This window comes from Mus caroli, chromosome 8 (genome assembly GCF_900094665.2).
Source record: "Mus caroli chromosome 8, CAROLI_EIJ_v1.1, whole genome shotgun sequence".
Classification (NCBI taxonomy): domain Eukaryota; kingdom Metazoa; phylum Chordata; class Mammalia; order Rodentia; family Muridae; genus Mus; species Mus caroli.
Genome location: NC_034577.1, coordinates 64,397,807 through 64,416,779, shown reverse-complemented (window position 1 = coordinate 64,416,779; position 18,973 = coordinate 64,397,807). Strand labels below are relative to the sequence as shown.

Here is an 18,973-nt window from a genome sequence, read left to right as displayed (position 1 = left end):
TTTTTTTTTTTTTTTTTTTGAGACATTTTCTTAATTGAGGCTCCTTCTCCTCTCAGATGACTTTAGCTTGTGTCTCGTTGACATAAAACTGCCCATCACAGGGTCTCACTATCGCCCTAACTGGCCTAGAGCTCAAAGATACTCCTGTGCTGCGATTAAAGGTGTGTGCCACCATACCCTCCCAAACATGTCACACTAAAAACTGTTTTTATAAATTATGTAATGTGTATGAATGTTTTGCTTGCATCTATGCCTGTGGTAGAGGTCAGAGGAAGGAGTAAGATCCCTGGGCTGCAGTTGCTGGGAGCCACACCCAGGACCTCTGCAAGAGCAGCCAGCACTCCCAGTTTCACTTTAGTTCTTTTAAATCATTGTGTGTGTGTGTGTGTGTGTGTGTGTGTGTGTGTGTGTGTGTGTGTGTGTGTGTGTGTTTTGAATGCCCATGTGCATATGTGATTACAAGAGTTTCCTCTTTCTACCACACAGGTCCAGGGATTAAGCTCAGGTTAGCAGGCTTGGTGACATCACTTCCCTATTTGCTTGCTCTCCACCAGGTGTGGTAACACCTCCCTATCCTCCTAGCTCTCAAGAGATTGAGGCAGGAGTATCAGGAAACTCCAGGACTACCCGACACAAGAAAGCAGTGTTTCTTACCCACCCCTCCCCACACAGCATAAAGAAGGAACCAGCTCTTTTCTTTGAGCACCTCAGTCGAGCTTGTGTGTCACTAGTCTGTCCAGGCTGTGTCCCCCATTGGCCAGAGGCACTGTATCCTATGATGCTGACACACGGGCCTCTGACAGCCACTGTTCAGCACTGACCTTGAACCATGAGTGGAAGGGGCCTGTGGCACAGGAGGAATGCCCAGGCCCACCACTGTGCCAAGGCAGAGTGGTGACCGACAGGCAGGGCTCAGCCACAGTGGGCTTCAGCTACTGAACTACCCATGGGATCTCTAGGATTTGGCTGAGTCCTCAGGGCCGCTCTCAGAGCTCCATGGGTCATCATACCAAGCCTTGTTTGTTTGTTTGAGGAAATGGGCTTGGGGATAAGGCCCGAGACTTGGCCAGAGAAGAATGTAACCCTGTATGCCTTGGAGTGTGTTATGATATCAGCCCCATGGATGCCAGTTGTCTTCTGTTTACCCACCCAGCAGCTCTCTCCCAACCTCTCTCCACCTCACACCCACCTCTCCCTCTCTCTTCATCCATCCATCTATACTCCCTTCATCCATCAGTCCATTTATGTGTCTACCCACTGTCCATCTACTACTTATTCTATCCATCTTCCCTAGTTTCTTTCATGTTGCTCTAATAAAATATCCTGTCAGAAGCAACTTTAAGGGAGATGGGCAGGTTAGTCCATCACTACCCTGTGGAAGTCAGGGTAGGGCTTGAAACAGCCAGTCATATCCCTGTGATCTCGACTGTTTGAGATTAGGGGATAAACACATGTATATTTGTGCTTAGTTCTCAGTTTTCTCACTTTCAGGATTCCCTACTTAAGGAGTGGTGCTACATACAGTGGGTGGGTCTTCCCACCTCAAATCATGTCATAAAGACAGTCCTTTCCCCCATGCCTACAGGACAGCCTTATTCTGACTTTGAGCCCTCATAATTGAGACTTTCTTTCCTGGTGATTGTAGATTGTGTCAGGTAGAGGGTTTAAACTAACCATTGTACCATCCATCCATCTACTCATCCATTTACCCTCATCAGTCTATCCTGTCATCTATCCACCCTCTCACATATTTATCTGTTCATCCACATAGCCATTCACCCACCCATCTATCTAACTATTACCATTGTCTACCTGCCAGTCCACACGTTTACCCACCTACTCACCATCTGATTGCAACTGTCTTATTTCAGGCAGTGGAATAGGAGCTACTTAAACAGAGCACTGGATAAGGGAAACAAGCTGACATGGCTACCAAGAGTGGGTGGAGGTAGTATTGACTTGCCAGCAGATGGGGATGGGTAGCCATTGGAGCAGTCATGCCAGCCTGGTGGGACCTAGAGAGGGTCTGGTCTGTTCCAGTCCAGTAGAGGCTGAGACCATGCATGTCTCTGATCATGAACAGAAAGAAGTCCCAGGGACCCATGTGCAGTGTTGAGTTGGGAAAGAACCCACAATGTAGCAAGAGAGGCCACAGGAGAGCAGTGTTACCATCTGCTGCTTGTATTGGCTCCTTTCATTTTATACAGAGGTTTTGGCTTTGAGGGTAAAGGAAAGCGGGGGCTTGAGAGGACCCGGGTATTGCCAGGGCTCTTGGTGCGGAAGCATTTGCTCGGTGCCTTCTTTTTAATGTCTATTTTTGCCTCTTTCGTGTCCTCTCTTACAGCCCCCACCTTCTGGCCCCTTCTCCTCCTCCTTGGGAGGCCCAGGATTCTCAGATGACCCCTTTAAAAGTAAACAGGACACTCCTGCTCTGCCTCCGAAGAAGCCCGCTCCTCCACGGCCCAAACCGCCCAGCGGTCAGTACGCTTCCTCCTCTCGCGGCACCCGCCGCTGGGGACAGGGCGGCGGGCACAGGGCCCCTCCATTGAGCAGCCCAGAGTAGAGCAGACCCCAAGGCAGTACGTCTCTCCTCTGCCAAGTTGCCTCCCTGTTGCTCCCCTTCCCCTCAGAGTGTGCTGTGTGTGCTGTGCCATTTCCCTGTCCCATGGTCCAGGCTATGATGGTGTCCTCATCAATGTTTTTCCATCTGCATGGTCCCTCAATGTCTGTCTAGTAGCCTCCTGGCCTCGTGCCTTTCTCGTGGGGGTGGCTACAGCAGGGGCTCAGGGTAGCCTTGACTGGATGGGCACTTGGGTAAGGTGGTGGTTTTCTTGGATGTTTTGAATGATCAGGACGGCCTGGCTCTCCATTGATCTACTCAGCTGGTTGAGAGAAGACTGCCTGAGGAGCTTCCTGCCCTCTTCCCTGTAAATTCACTCTCCTGAGCCCTGCTTACCAAAGAGGGCCATTGTATCCTCCCCCAGCAGATTTGAGTACTTGTGACTTCTGTGTTAAGAGCTAGGGACAGAGCTCACGGGCTCAGTGATAGAGCACTTGCCTTCTGTGCCCAAGGCCCTCACTTTGATATCCAATACTGTGAAGAAGAAGAAGAAGGAACATCTGAGTGACACAAATGTGTAACATCTTCTTTCCAGTCCCTAATAAGAGCAGGTAGCCCTTGAAGGGACCTAGCCTGCCCCAGCTCACTGAGTCCACATGATTACCACTTTCTGTATAGTCCACCTGCAGAAGATGGATAGATGGAAGAAAGCCTTAGGACTAAGTCTCTCCTCCTGCCTCATCACCTTGTCCCACCTGTGTTCCTCAGGGACAATGCCCACACTGCCTTCCTTATAAGGGGGTCTGGCCAGCAGTATATGACTTGAGTAGTCTGTGTGAAGTACTGGAGAGGAACCAGAACCTGGAGGACACTTGCAAATGATGTTGACTCCAAAGTGCAAGGGAGTCCTTCTGCTATGAACAGCGCCCTGCACCCCCTCACCTCAGTAGCCTCCTGCTGATGGAAAAACACAAGCATGTACACAAGCACACATGCCCACACATACATGCCCTTCATTCACAGGCAGCGTGCGTGTGCGCTTACACCATCTCATACACGTGTGTACATACACACACACACGTTTCTTTTTTTTTTTTAATATTTATTTATGTATAGGAGTATGCCGTAACTGTCTTCAAACACAGAAGAGGGCACCAGATCCCATTACAGATCGTTGTGAGCCACCATGTGGTTGCTGGGAATTGAACTCAGGACCTTTGGAAGAGCAGTCAGTGCTCTTAACTACTGAGCCATCTCTCCAGCCCGTCACATGCTTGTTTCATCACTCAAGGCTCACATGGACCTTGAAAGCAAAGGCTTGAACATGTCTGCACCTGTGTACATGTTTGCATATGTGCTCATGGTGCCAAATGTTTGAGTGTCAAATGATAATTCATTCCCCTAGTATGCCACACTGCCTGTGTCAGGTGTACAGTCATTCATTTACATGTGCTCTCATGGAGACACACACCAGTAGTGTGGACACCATCACCCCATACATCGTTCAATGTCCTTCTGTTTTGTCTGCTTCTCATGCTAGATTTATAGAGTAAGGACAGCCTGTAAAATGCTGAGAAAGCCTGCAGTGGCATCAGAGCCAAGTCTCTCAAGAATAGGACCAGAATTGGGACCCCAGGGCCATCAGCCAGCCCTGTCTGAGGCTCTCTGGATCTGACTTATTAATGATGCAGAGCTGGGCTCTGCCACAGCCATTATGACCTTGGGAGGCCTAGTGCAACTGTTATCTCTTCCTTTGCTAGTGAGACCATGAGATCCATGGAGCAGGCAATATGATGCCCACTTACCACAGAGGAAGGTGGGCATGTGGGCCACCCAGACCCTCAGGGAAGATAGCATCTGCACTAGGCCTTGGCCCCCCACTCTGCCCATTACTTGTGTCTGTTACTTGGCACTTGCTCTTACATCAGCAATCAGGAGAACCTAGTCAGGAGAGTCCTGCATGCTGAGAACTGTGGCTTTCGCACATTCTAACCCATGAGCAGAGCACCTGTGGGGCCTAAGCATTTCTCATTCACTCTACCCAGAAGCAGCAGCTGGACAAAAAGGCACGGTTTTGTACACACTGCTGGGTGGTACGTACAAATAGATGTGTGGTGGATGCATGTCAGCCCAGCATCCCATGCTGTTGATCTCATCTTAGTCTCTAACTATACAGGTACCACATGGTACCTGTGCACCGCTCAGGACCCTCCAATGCCTCAGCTGACCTATTAGCCCTGTTTGATGGGAAAGCATTTGGCTCTTTGCCCCAGCTCCCTGGTTCATGCATGGATTTGAAGCATAGCCGTGCACTTCCTCTGCCCCTGACCCATCCTTATCACACCACAGCCAGGTTCCCAGGGCAACAGTACACACTGACCAGCTTCACTGCTACACTCGCTCAGAAGCCAAAGTGGAAACTTTATCTTATTTTATGGTGTTTGAGACAGGATCTCTATGGTGACTGGGAACTCAACCATCCTCCTGCCCCACTATACACTGTTTTTGGATGGTGCCTTTCTGCCCACCCATTTTCCATTGGGGAAAACCATATGACCAGTGTACAGCAATAAATACCTTTAGCTGGTCACACTCCATTGCTCAGTCCCTTGGGATGTCAGACAAATGTGGAACTCTGCAGTGGGCTGGTCCCAGCATGGCTAGGAGGAGATAGATGAGGTGGGGGTGCCTGCCCAAGGACCTCCAGGGATGGTCGGCCTTCTAATGGAGAAAGCATGCCACAGTACTTCCCAAGACACTATGCTTTACCTGACTCAGGAGTCATGAGAGACAGCGGCTTCTCTGCAGTCCCACTGCCCTGCATATGAGATAGCTCTTAGGCCACCACCTTCCTACCTGGGCTTTTCTAGCCTGAAGGAGCTAGTGGGCTCTGGGCTACCTATGCAACTCTAAGGGGTTGTTCAGTCAGGCTGCTGTGGGGAATGTGAAGGCCCCAGGCAGATGTCCGTGGGCAGCCCTGGGTCCAAGATGTCAGTAAAGCACTTGGCATGGTGGTGGTGTGTGGGATCTGCATTGTATTATGTGTCCACCCCCCACAGCCACCTGTGTCACCTGGGCCTGACCCAGATGAGGTGACAGTTCAGAAAAATGTCTTCTGTTGAAAAGTGTTGATGTTTAAGGTGTCAAATTTAAAGCCAGCCCTGGGTCCCCTGAGAATCAGGATGAGTGTCAGTGTGGGTCTGGGGTTATACACTACTCTGCTGTTGTGTTCCGTCTTGGAGTTCGTCTCTGCTCTCACAGAGATGAGTTTGGTCTGTCGAATAGTCTCCCTAAGCGTCTGGACAGTCACTGATGGCAGCAGCTGAGGTGGCAGCTTGATGCTAAGGGTATAGTTTTCTCCTTGAAGCTTAAGAGTGTGAGCCTTAGGCTGCTGGGATGTGCACAGAAATTGGATGTCTTGAAAGCTCTACATTCTCGTGCCTGGAGATCTTATCTAGAAAGGTCCATCAATGTATTAAATAACCTGCAGGTGTCTGGGACTGAAGCAGTTGATTGCTTTCAGACACATGCAAAACAGCCCTGAAACGCGCCAGTTGGAGTGAGCACACACCTCCCTCAGGTAAACAGTGGTGTATTTTCTTCAACGGACAGAGATGGAGATCAGTCAGAACTCACCGCTGAAGTTTCTAGGTAAAAGTTGTTGATTTGCAAAGAGAGAAACAGATTTTTTTAAGCTCAGGAAACGGCTGTGTGGGCGTCAGTGATTGGGTTGCCTGAGATAGCGGGATCCTGGCGGGCCCCACCCTGCCACTTCCTGCCAGTGCTGCCCTGCGGCTCCCAGCAGAGCCTACCCGCTGCCCCAGTGACACCCACTCACCAGCCAGTCACCTTTAACCTCTCCCTAAGTTAATGATCATCTTTATAACTACTCATGACCTCTCCACCCCATCTGCAAGGCCAGATGTCCTACAGGAGTAAGATTCTGGCAGCTTTTTTTCCCTTTCCCACAGCACCACTGAGAGTGTGCTTGTGTTAGTGAGCAGCCCACACCCAAGCTACATAAGAATGGTCAAGCCTTGTGTATTGGATTTCTCTGCAAAAAGTCATTCTCCTCGAGCAGACAAGTCCTCCCCCACCCACATGCTATCTATGCAGAGTGGCCAAGGCTTTCTCACAGGGTCAGCAGGGTACAGGCATAGGGAAGATTTAGGATTGTAAGCAGCCCAATCCTGTGAGCTTTCAGCCTTTCTGTGAGATCCCAGGAAGAGGATGGAACCAGCGGGTCAGGGCCCTGGTGCTGCTGGCTGTCCTGTCTGTGCCCAAGCCCCTTGTTACTTCGTATTGTCAAATGGCATCACTGTCTGAGCCTGTGGTTAGCACCTCTGCCCTGAATATAACTACTTTAATTCCGTTCCCACGATGGTGGCAAAGAGATAATGTGCTGGGTACACTGGAGAGTATAGAAAGGAATGTACTTGTTCCATTTCAGGAAGGTTCTGGTGTTCGCTAGCAGCAAGGATGGCCAGAAGGCATTGAAGCAGCTCCCAGCCCCCATACACTCAGTGCACTCACTGTTCTGCTGTTGCTATGGCACCCTGGAGGGTCTGTCCCAGGGCTTGGGATAACCAGTGGCTACTGTAGATCTATGCTGACTGAGGTGGGAGGCACCCATATACTGTATGGTTTTGCCTTCCCAGGCGATGGAGGAACCCATGCTAATCCAGCTGGTTTCAGCAGCCTGAAGGCCAGCTGTTGTTGAGGGAAGATTTGGCAGAACAGTTTGAAAATAGAAATAGTGCCTACCTCAGCACACCCACCCTTTTGCACTCAGCAAGGTGGATCCCAGTGGGTGTCCTGTGGCCTGATATTCATTAACGAGTAAATGCCTCACCAGAGGTGGGTCACAATCTGGACAATGGAGGTTCTGGGGGACCTGCAGGATGTAAGCCCAGAGAAACTGGGCCTTCCTACCGAGCCTCTGTGGTAGTAAGTAGGTGGGAACAACTCCCAGGCCCTCACTTGGCTGAAGGTCCACTCTTTGATCACCTAAAGGACTCAGGCCAGGTCTCTAGGTATATAAATGATTGACGTGCACGCATCACTCCTGTAGTGAGTTCAGTATAGTCACTCATGCTTGTGGTCAGTAGAGAGCCAAGTAGGGAACCCCTCCCCGAAGTTTCCGTGGTCCTGTCCAGGCCTGTGACCCTTTCCACCACGGGGCACACATTCCCACTGCAGACATCACAGTCTGTGGTGACTATAAATGTGCCAAAGTGTCTACCTGCCCATTGTAGAGGTACCGTTCTGTTTTATGTTTGCACCCTGTAGGGAAGACAAAAGTGGGAGGTCCTGGCAGCCCCCGTGGCTGTGCATGGCAAGCACCTAGGACTCCCTCCACCGCCTGGCTTCTGTGTAGATAACATCTCCCTGTGTCGATAGCACCCACTCGAACTGAAGGATTGTGGCAAAGGTGCTACTGGAGAACAAGTGGGAGATCTGTCAGTCTTTTGCACAATGAAGACTGACAGGTGCACGGCCTGGTGGTTCGTGCCTGTGATCCCAGCACATGGGGGCTGCAGAGTGAAGCCTGTCTCAGAGCACAGTTCATGTCAGCCTTGCCCATGCCTATTTTCTTCTGCAGGCTAATGTTGTCCTTCATCAGTTCTTCATCAGAGATCATAGCAGCCTTGTGTGAAGACAGAAAGAAAGTTGTCTTCCTCACTTCAAATCCATGTGTCCTTTGTGGACCCAGAGCAAGTGGCCACAAGCTTCCCTTGCCAAGGAGGAGTGACATCTTTGTCCACCGGCCTGCCAACCCCAGAGTTTCCCATGACCCCTGCCCACTTGACAGCAGTCAAAAATAGTCCCAGCATAGGTAGAGATAACAAATATTTGTTCAGCTTTTCTTCTCAGCTCAGACCCAAACCTCATCCTGTCCCCTCCAATGTGCCAAGCTGGTCTTCTCAAAAATTGGTAAATATTTTTGGTGGAAAATGTCAGCACCATGATGTGATCTGGGACCTCAGATATCTATCACCTGGATTGCACTGCTCTGCTGTGTTCCAACCTACCTAGTCTTCAGGACTCCTGCCTGCAGGCCCTCAGTGGCCTGGCCAACAGGCTGCCAGAACAAGTCATCGGGAGGATGGAGGTGTGAGCAAAAAGAATTCCTTTCTCATGACAGTTGAAAGTTTGAGTCAGGCAATCTGATTTTTCTCTTCTCTGCCACTACTTACTCTTGTTTTGCTGTTTCACTAGGGCAGAATGGACTGAGGTCCCTAGTGACCTCTTGATGTCCCTGTCCTGTGTGTGTCCCTCATCCAGTTCCCAACAGAAACCTGGTATATAAGCAACTGGTACTGTTGAGAGTAAAGTCACTGACGGTGTGTGTCCTCTGGGACACCTGACAGTTCTGTGGTGCCCGTGGCAGGGTGCACAGCAGTGTGGGAGAGTCCTGGGTTGCAGAGGATAGTGGCTAGGGTGGGGCAGCTGCCCTGACCACAGAGCTTTAGTCTTTGTTTTTCTGGTTGTCTTTGGGGATGTTTTTCCTGTATTTATCTCCCATCTGCAGAGCTGCATTTTTTTTTTAAGTACAGCAATGAATTGTGTCAACAGAACTCGAAGTCTGACAAGGGCAAGCGCATGCTCTCTCTTGGTTGTATTTTGTTTTATTTGCATTTCCACATACCCCCCCCCCCNCCCAGTACAGCAAAATCTCTCACACTGTACCCCAGGCTAGCTTGCTTAGAACTCACAATCCCCTTTCGTTAGCCTTCAGGGTGCTGAGGTCAGAGCTGTGCACCATTCATTCCTTATGTATGTGGTACTGGGTGCAGCCCAGGACTCCCTGTTCTCCAAACATGTCGAGTGTTCTAACATGTGGGTCCCCAGTCCTGACATTTTATATTTTTGGTAATCAGATTTCTAAGAACCCTGCACCCCAGATCTCTGACTGTCCTCCTGCTTCAGCTTCTTGAATGGAGAGAATACCCTCTCGGAGCTGACTTGGCAATTCCGATACATTTTCCAAGCCTGGCTCTGGGAACTGCTCAGGGGAATCCCTGAAAAGCAAGCTGGGAAGAGATAGGCACCTTCCTCCCCTATAGTCTCTGGGTGTGCTGCCTCTATTGCTGAGGAGATAAATAGCTTAGGAAACCAGAGAAATAGAAAAATTACAGAAATTCCTACCAGGGTGGGGCCGGCCAGCGAGTAATTTTTTTTTTTTTTTTTTTTTTTTTTTTAGCAGAGTACGCTGTGGTAAACCATGGAGTTCGTGTTGTTTTTGCCGAAGTCAGTGCTGTGTGTGGTTTCGGTACACCGCTCGGGCGGCTGTTGAAACTGCTGTGGTTTCCACATAAGGCTACTGTGCCTCTCCAGTCCCTCAGCTAGTGCACTGGGGGCATGGGCCAGGGGTGGCATGCCCACTATGGGCACTAGCCTGCAAAGTTTTTGTGTAACTTTTTTGTTGTTTGTTATTGTGAGAGGGCTCTCACTAGCTGTCTCAAAGTCAGTCCCTGGCTGGCCTCAAACTCAGAGATAGCCTGGCCAAAAACTGTGTTTATTATTATTATTAATTATTATAGTTAGGAATGCACTCACCTCTTCCCTTGGTGTTGGTTTACTATATTTATTTGCTTCTGTGTATCCTTGAGTCAGTGGCACACAGGTGGAGTCAGAAACTGACTGGAGTTGGTTCTTCCATTGTGTACATTTTAGGAATTTACCTTGGGTGATCAGGCTTAGGAGCAAGCAACTTTGTCTACTGAGCCATTCAACAGTCCCTTGTTTTGTCTTTGAGACACACCCTCAGTATGTCATCCATACTGTCCTTAGACTCCAGATTCCCTCCTCAGCAGTTTTTAGTTTATTCCAATTCCTTCTCTGTAGCCATTTCTCCATGCTCATATCCAAAGAGCCAAAAGCACTGTTACCTTGCTTCCTACAACTGGGGTGGACAGAGTGACTTTGTCACACTGAGAATCAACTCCACCTCAGAAAATAGGGAAAGCGATTACAGAGTTAGCAGAAGTGGTTACATAAAAGCAGGAACTAGATTCAGCCTTAACAATACAGCCACCAAAAATAACTCAGGGTGCCAAGTCCCAGGCTCAAACCAGGGCCATGCCAACCTGCAAATGACAGAGACCTAAAGTGCCTGTACGCCAGCACACACACACACACACATACAAAAAAAAAAAAAAACAAAAAAAAACACCCATATGAAAACCGTCATCCTCCTTTGAAAACAAGAGATACCAGTTACTGCTGGCAGGTTTCGTGAGCGCAGTCACAATTTCTAAATAACGGTTTCAGCTGTACCGAGTCTTGGTGTAAAATCTTCTTTTCGTTCCTGATTCCCCTCAATGCTCTCAGAAGCCTTAGCTTCACATGGGTGCAGCCAGCTGGCTTCCCACCCCTCTCAGCAAAACTCTTTGTTTCTTTGTTTTGCTTTATTTTTTTAATTCCTCAAGCCAGAGGAGAAAGAGTTCTCCATCATAGAGATGAGAGAGGTTCAGAAGTGGCTAGTAGTGGTGGCGCACGCCTTTAATCTCAGCACTTGGGAGGCAGAGGCAGGTCGATTTCTGAGTTCAAGGCCAGCCTGGTCTACAGAGTGAGTTCCAGGACAGCCAGGGCTACACAGGGAAACCCTGTCTGGGGGCGGGGTGGGGGGGGGATAAAAACAAGTGGCTAGTCACCTCCTGTCCCTGCTCAGGTGTCTTCAGACCTACCACACCACAAGAAATGTCCTGGTCTTAAATTATTATTGTTCATTATTGTTCATTGTTTTTGAGAAAGGCTCTCATGGAGCCCAGGCTTGCCTTAAATTCTAGGTAGCTAGTGATGAACTTGAACTCCTAGTCTTTGTGCCTTAATCCCCCTGTGCCAGAGTCAGGCATGATGGACCACGCCTAGTTATTCGTGGGTAGAGAATGAGACCCAGAGCTCCACTCCAGGCTAAGCAAGTGCCCCACCCTTGTTTTTACTGTGTGAGACAAGGCTGGCTATGGAATATAGTCTACATAGCATGTTTAAGGCTCCAGGAGACCCTTTTTCCAAAAACAAAAGAATCCTGTTTCCATTAGTGACCTGTTCTGCATAGCTCAAGGTCATCAACCTTGGACTTGATGACTTCATGTTGTGATGTGGAGACAGACTGAGAGCAGACCACACAGTCTGGGTCGGGATGTGTGGGGAGGTCCCTCCTCTCCTCATGACCCTCCAGGATCCAGCTGCTGCAGTCTTGAGCCTAGCACCTTGCACAGGCATGTGTTAGTATGTGTGTATGTATGATAGGGATGGGCTTCAGAAACCATGGTAGCACAAGATGGTATCTGACTGGAAAAGAATGCCCAGGTTTAGGCAGTACTGCAGAAGTCTAGGAGAGTTGTTACGTTCCTGGGCTTTCCTGATGTTCAGATACGTGGGGAACCCAGATTTTGTGCTGTGGAGTGCCACATTCAGTCAAAGCCCTCCCTCCCACCTGGTAGGGGACTGAAGATGGAGAGCAAAGCCAGACTCTTGGACAGAGTTTTCATCCCTGAGAAGAAAATGAGAAGGCACAGCAGGCTTTAGTCACAAGGGCCACAGGCAGTGACAGGGATGTGTGTGAGCTAAGCAGTGAGTTAGCAGTAAGTGTGGATGGGAGAGAGGCCTGATGGAGGACAGGTGAGGTGAAGCTGTGAGTATGCTAGGCTAGTGGGGAGATCTGAGCACTCAAATGAGGCCAAGCACCTTGCCCATGTCACAGTCCCTTTGCCTGGCTTCCCTTGGCTGAGGCTCTCTGCAAATAGGATGTGCTTATAGTTGTGTTCATAGCAGTCTGGGGACTGAAGGAGACTCAGGGCAGCAGCAAGACCCTGTCTCCATACCAAGCATGTATCTGGTTTGTGAGCATCCCCAGCCTCTGTTGCCTGCTTCCTCATTTCTGGTTGAGTGGGCTTGCTGACCTCTGGCTTGCAGGGGACTGGAGGGCCGGGGTACTTAGGAATAGGAGAAGCCACAGGGGTCATGCTTACTCTAAGGAGCCAGGTGTGTGCCACCCTTCTAGCAGTGTCTTCAGGTCTGTAACCATGACCTGGGCAGAAATCTAAGGAGACTGGTGTGGTGGTGCATGCCTTTAATCCCAGCAGTCAGGTAGTGAACTTCAAGCTGACCTGCTCTGCATGGTGAGATTCTGCCTTTAAAAAGGGGGGGGAGGGGGAGGGAAGCAGCGGCCTTCTGAAAGGACAGTGCAGTGATACTCAACAAACTTCACCATGGCCATGCATCTGCTGTGTCCCTGTGAGTATGTGAAGTATAACACTGACAACTGCAGGAACCCTTGGCTACCCGATCAGGTTCTTATCTCCTGGTGGTGGCACCAGGTTACTGTAATATGAGACTTATTTCTCATAGTGCTGTACCTCTGGCCTAAGTTAAGCTGAGACACAGCCTGGATCTGACCTATTGCACATTACAGCTGTGGCCCAGCTGCCACAGCCGCTTCCAGAAGAGAGCTAAAACCAGGGCTCTGTCAGGCACATACCAACAACAGCTGCTAAGTATCACTCATAGGCAGCAACACCCCCAGTCTCTTCATTCTTGCACCACACACAAATGGGGAAATTAAGACCAACCAGCCCTCAGAACTTTTCCTCCATGAGCCCCAGATCAGAAGGTGGCAGGTTCAGACTAAACTTGAAGCCCTAGACATCTGGAAGTTCAGAAATTGAGGTCGGGGTTTTATTGGTTTGGGGAAACAGAACACGGTACTAAGATCTTTTCTTGCATTTACCCATTATTGGGAGATGAGTGCCATTGTACGAACAAGTCAGAACAGCCTTACAGGCCGTTTCTCTCCTTCTATGTTGGTGCCTGGGATGGCTCAGGCTTTGTGTTGTCCCCAAAACCAAGTGTCCAAGGTCAACTGCTTTAGTGTCTTTCTAAATGATGACTTTGAAACCATGTGAGCTTCTGTGGGTAGTTCAGTTGATACCAGGGAGCTATGCTGACCTGGCCCTTGGGACTAATGTGTCAGCCATGTTGGATGTCTGGACTCTGGGTGCTCAGGCACAACACCAGGAGTCAGGAGAGCCAGGCTGGACATTCATACTTTTTTTTTTTTGGTTTTTCGAGACAGGGTTTCTCTGTGCAGTCCTGGCTGTCCTGGAACTCACTCTGTAGACCAGGCTGACCTTGAACTCAGAAATCCGCCTGCCTCTGCCTCCCGAGTGCTGGGATTACAGACATGCACCACCACTGCCCGGCTTGGACATTCATACTTTTGTGGTGTGTGCCTGGTGCTTGTCACCTGTAGTCATGCCCTATACTCTAGTGAGTTGGTGGCCGGCCTCCTCACCAGGGAGTCCTCCCTACCCCCTCTTGCTATCCTTAGAAGTTTTCAAGGTGTTTCTCTGCTCAGCTGTGATGGACTAAAGCTCAAGTGGAAACAGTCTGCCAGTCTCACTCTAAGTATTCTTTGAATGGATACATAGTAACTAGAGAAGTGTGGACCAGTGACACTGTAGAACCAGAATGTTGGTACTGGGAACCAAACACTCTGCAAAAACAATGTCTATAACTACTAAAGACAGGTCCAGTGTTAGCTGCTGGTGCATGTGACCTGAAGTAAGCTTGGGCCTGGTGGTACATACCTGTCAGCCTTGAGCTTGGTAGCCTGAGGCAGGAAGATGAGTTCAAGGCCCAACCTGGCCTACATAAGACTCTGTCTTAAAAACAGCTGTTAAAAAAAAAAAAAAATCACTCTCCTGGCATGACCTTGCTACACTCTGTTCCAGGTTAATATAGAATGCAACCCCATTGTATAATAAGTACAGAATGGGCATGAGGTCCTGGATTCCAGACACACACACCCCCAAAGTCAGAACCCCCAGGGCCACCCTTCTCTGAATCTCCCTGCTCTCCCTAGAGAGACAGCCTGGTCCCCACTCTAGTCCTAGTAAGTAACTTGTGTTTCTTCTTTTTTTTTCCTTTTCTGTTTTTGTTTTGTGTTTTCCCCCTAAACTTTCCAGGTCAGAGTACACCTGTAAGCCAGCTGGGTTCTTCAGACTTCCCTGAGTCCCCTGATCCATTCCAGCCACTCGGGGCTGACAGCGGCGACCCGTTCCAAAATAAAAAGGGGTTTGGGGACCCATTTAGTGGCAAAGATCCATTTGCCCCTTCCTCTTCAGCTAAACCTCCTAAGGCCTCTTCCTCCGGCTTTGCCGACTTCACCTCTGTAAGTTGAGTCCTCCCTCGGCCACCTTCCTGCCTCGCTTGCTGCTTCTCAGGGTGGGGGTCCCTCTGCAGCTATGGACACTGCTTTGCCTTGCTGCTGGTGCCTCCCAACAGTCACCAACTACTTTTGTTATTTATTCTGTGATGGCTTCTGTAAGGCAAATAGACTGTTGATAAAGATGAGAGCCATGGTTTAATGAACTGCAGGAAGATGAGATTTCTGCAGGGAAAGTGGCGTGTGCGCGCACACACACACAGCATGCCTGCCTCAGTACTCAGTGGCTTGTGATCTGTGTCCCTCAAGATGTTCTGTTCACTGGGTCTTTGAGACAAGGCCTAGCTATGTAACACAGGCTGGCCTGGAACTCAGAGTCCACCTGTCTCTGTCTTTAGTTGGTACTAAAGGTGTGTGCCACCACACTGGTTCATTGTGTCTGGAGGCAGAGCAGACAGGCACTTCCCAAGACCAATTACAAACATTTCACCAGGGTTCTGCTGCCTCCAAAAAAACCTTTGAGTCAGTGGTCCTGCCCAAGTGCATCATGCAATTAGGAGCAAAAGAGTCCAGGTAGGGTATCCAGAGAGTGGGAGATTTGACTACTGTTCATTGTGCTTTTATCTGATTTCTGTTTATTAGCTACACTGAAAAATATTTCAACCTAAATGACCACCTTGGAACCTCTTTTCTTTTCCAAGGGTTCAGAAAGACCACTTGTCCAAAGTGGCTAGAGACTTTGTGGAAGCTCCCAGGGCTCTCACTAGCACTGCCTTGCTATCTGTGTAGAGCCTGCCAGTGCCTTCAGCATATCCTCAGCGTCCTCCAGCAAGCACCTCAGGGCAGCCGTGCTTGGTGCTGTCTCCCTAATCCATTTCACCCTTCAGGTTGAGGCCGTTTTTTTTCAAGAGCTCTCCTTTGTGCTGGTGAAGCTCCTTGCTTGGCTGTCAGGAGAGACTGGAGAACTGCTGTTTACTGATTTATGTTTGTTTCTTTGAAATAAGCCTGGACCTTCTTAGTCTCTCTCCTAGAATGACCTTGAGCTACTTACTGATCCTTGCACCCTAACCTATGTGCACTATGTGTACGGCTGGAATGACAAGTGTCAAGCAGACCTGGAGGGCTGAAGTGTGTAGCTCGATCATGATAGACAGGCAGAGCCTGCATATAACCCTAGCTTCCATTCTCAGTACAAAACAAAACAAAACCCACTTGTATTGCACAATAAATACCCTGGTCCTCCCCAGCCAATTGTCCTGTAGCTTAACTTGAATTGCCTAAGTCATACCTGGGCCCAGTGGCAGTCACCTCTCATCCCAGTACTGGGATGGAAGGCTGAGGCAGGAGGATCTCAAGTTTGAAGCCAGCCTGAGATACAGGAGAAGATGCTGCCTAAAAATATTAATAGTAATAATAATATGTTGATCCCTGGGGTCTTGTAACTATTCGTCTCTGTAGCCCATTCAGTTCTGTTGACAGTGTGCCTTCAGAAAAGTGACATTATTAGTAAAAACCAGAGACAAAAGCTCTTTGAGTTGTTTGGGTATCACCAGGGTTATTTTCTGGTGGAAACTACTAACCACGAAGGCCAGAGCTGGTATAGTGAGTCCAGCGTGGTGTGCCTAGCGTGCCCTGCCCTGGGCCCATCCCTGGGGCCACACAGCCTTCTCTCTCAGCAGCAGGATTAGGAGTTCCAGTTCAGCCTGGGCTACAAAAAATAAAATAATCCATTTTAAAAATAAGCAGTGCCGGGTGTGGTGGCGCACACCTTTAATCCCAGCACTTGGGAGGCAGAGGCAGGCGGATTTCTGAGTTCGAGGCCAGCCTGGTCTACAGAGTGAGTTCCAGGACAGCCAGGGCTATTCAGAGAAACCCTGTCTCAAAAAACCAGAAAAAAAAAAAAAAAGATTAAAATAAAACCAACCAAGCAAACAGCACAGCTGTTAGCACATGACTCCAGTGCTCGGTTCAGGCAGGGAAGGGTGGTGATGGAGCTGAACCACAGTGTAGAGAAATGACTGGCCTTTCTGAAAAGCCACACAGGCAGAACACCCCAGCCCTGCTGTTCTGTCGTGAACACCAGGTTCCAAGCTGTGACTGAGCTAACAGCTCGTTGCCCCAGAGTAGTTACAGGCTTCAGGTTTATTTTTCAAGTTTATCTGTTTGTTGTTTGGGTTTTGAGAAACAGATTCACCCAGTCTGGTCTCAAACTCATAGCTTCTAAATGCTGGGATGTCAGGCACCGCACCATACCTAGTTTAACTTCTGATTTAAACACTCTCATCTCCAGATAGGAAACCAAATCCTGCCTGGCCTGGCCTGTGGCTTTTTATTGTATGAATTTGTTGTCACCTTCACCACTACGAGGGGCCCTGTGTTCCCATCAGTACACACGGTCTTCTCTGGAACAGGACCATGTTCCAGAAAAATCTGGTAGGATTTTGAACTTCCCCTTGCTGAGCCATAAATATACTGCCCTCCCAGGACTTGGGATGGCCCTCCATGAGCCTGCTTTCCAGGATCCTTGGAACTTTAATACTGTGCAAACTCTGAAAAGGTTGTCATCGCATACAGAAAGCAGCCTGCTTAACTTGGGCTTCCAGAACTGATTTCACCCAAGCAGGATGGCCACTGCTATCTTTGGTACCTGCGGTGGCACCCCAGAGCTTTCTGGTAATGGGTGCCTGCCCTCAGTAGCTCCTTAGCACTCACAGAAGCTTCTGGGCTGTGACTGTAGCTCAGTAATGCACACTTAGTTCACCTAAAGCCCAAGACTTTATCCCCAGCACTGTGGAAAGCAAACTTGGTACAGGCCTGTCACATCAGGAGTCAAAGGTCATCCTCAGCTGGTTCAAGTCCAGCATGGCTTACAAGAGACCCTGTCTCAAAAAAAAAAAAAAAAAAAAGGACAAAGGAGCCAGCACTTTAGTCCCAGCATATGGGAGGTGGCAGCAGGTGGATCTCTGAGTTGGAAGGAAGCTTGAGCTGCATAGAGAGAATTTTTCTTAAAGGCAACAAAAAAGAATTTTCTTTACATCCAGGCAAGTCTTCTGCTTAGCAGGGTATGGTGGTGCCCGTCAAACTTGTAGGGAATTCAGGGCCAGCTTGGGTTGCCTGTGTCCCTGTCCTACAGAACAAACAGCCTCCAGCTGTGAGTGTGATCCTCCTTAAAAGCAATCTGGTGGGGGGTTTTTAGCCAAGTAGCTTGCTGTTGTCTGCACAGCTTCTTTGAGAGCCAAGCAGACATCAGACTGGTTGGGCTGGGCCTTGCAAGTACTCCATGAACAAGCTGGGAAGTGGGGGCAGAGCCTGTCTGCATGCTGTATGGAGGGGCATTCCCAAATTTCCAAGAGGCTTCAGAAATAAAATTTTTACTTCTTAACACAAATTCTCAATGATGATGGTGTCTGAGAAAGGTGGACTCCTGCTTTCTTGAGGCACCTAAGAGACACAGGTTTAGCTCTGGCCCGAGGAGAATTAGAGGTGGCCCAATCCAAGCAGGGATAGTCAGTAAATCCCTGAGAAATTCTCTTTCTGGAAATTTCTCTCAGCCCAAGTGCTTGTTGTGCTTACAGAGTACATGAGGCAGGTCTGTGTGGAATTCCCTCTCTTGGCCTCCAGCTCTGAAGCACCCCAGTGTTTGGGTTGCAGTATGGAAGGGGCCTTGCTGCTAGACACTGATGGGGGCTTGTCTGAGGCAGGGTGATCTGTAACCCTCTGTGGGTACAGACAAGGGAACACTGTTGGTTACTGCTGTCTGTTGATAGATGATCCTGAGGGCCAAATGCTCTTGCTGAAGAAGCACCCACCCTCATTCCTCCATACCACCCTGCAATGCTCTCCCTCCCCAAGGAGGCTGCAGGTTGTCAGTCTCACTCACTGCTGGTGTCTGTCTGCTCCAGAGGACTGGAACCTTGTCCCTAGTGTCACAAATATTCCCTGGAAAAGACAGTGGTTAAGAGGACTCTTGATGTCCCTGGACAAGCAGTGGGCTGGCTCCCTTGGGGCTTGAGGCCTCTCTAGAGGGCATGGAGCAGAGTTATGATCTGGTAGAACGTGGCTGCAGCCCTAAAGAGTGTGGGAGTGTTGACAGTCAGGAGGAGGGGTGGCTGAGGCAGTGGGATTGGTTATTGTGCTAGGCCAACCTGGGCTACATAAGGAGACCCTGTTTCTAAAAGAGACAGAGAAGGGGCTGGTGAGATGGCTCAGTGGGTAAGAGCACCCGACTGCTCTTCCGAAGG

General features: G+C 49.4%; 1 protein-coding gene across 1 annotated transcript in view; it reads left to right on the top strand.

Moving 5' to 3' along the window:
* Eps15l1 (epidermal growth factor receptor pathway substrate 15 like 1) overlaps positions 1 to 18,973 on the top strand; it is an 83,879-nt gene that overhangs the window by 63,925 nt on the left and 981 nt on the right. Inside the window, exons 21-22 of the mRNA XM_029480252.1 lie at positions 2,345 to 2,477; positions 14,533 to 14,738. Coding sequence (XP_029336112.1) covers positions 2,345 to 2,477; positions 14,533 to 14,738 — 339 coding nt within the window. The remainder of the gene's footprint in view (positions 1 to 2,344; positions 2,478 to 14,532; positions 14,739 to 18,973) is intronic.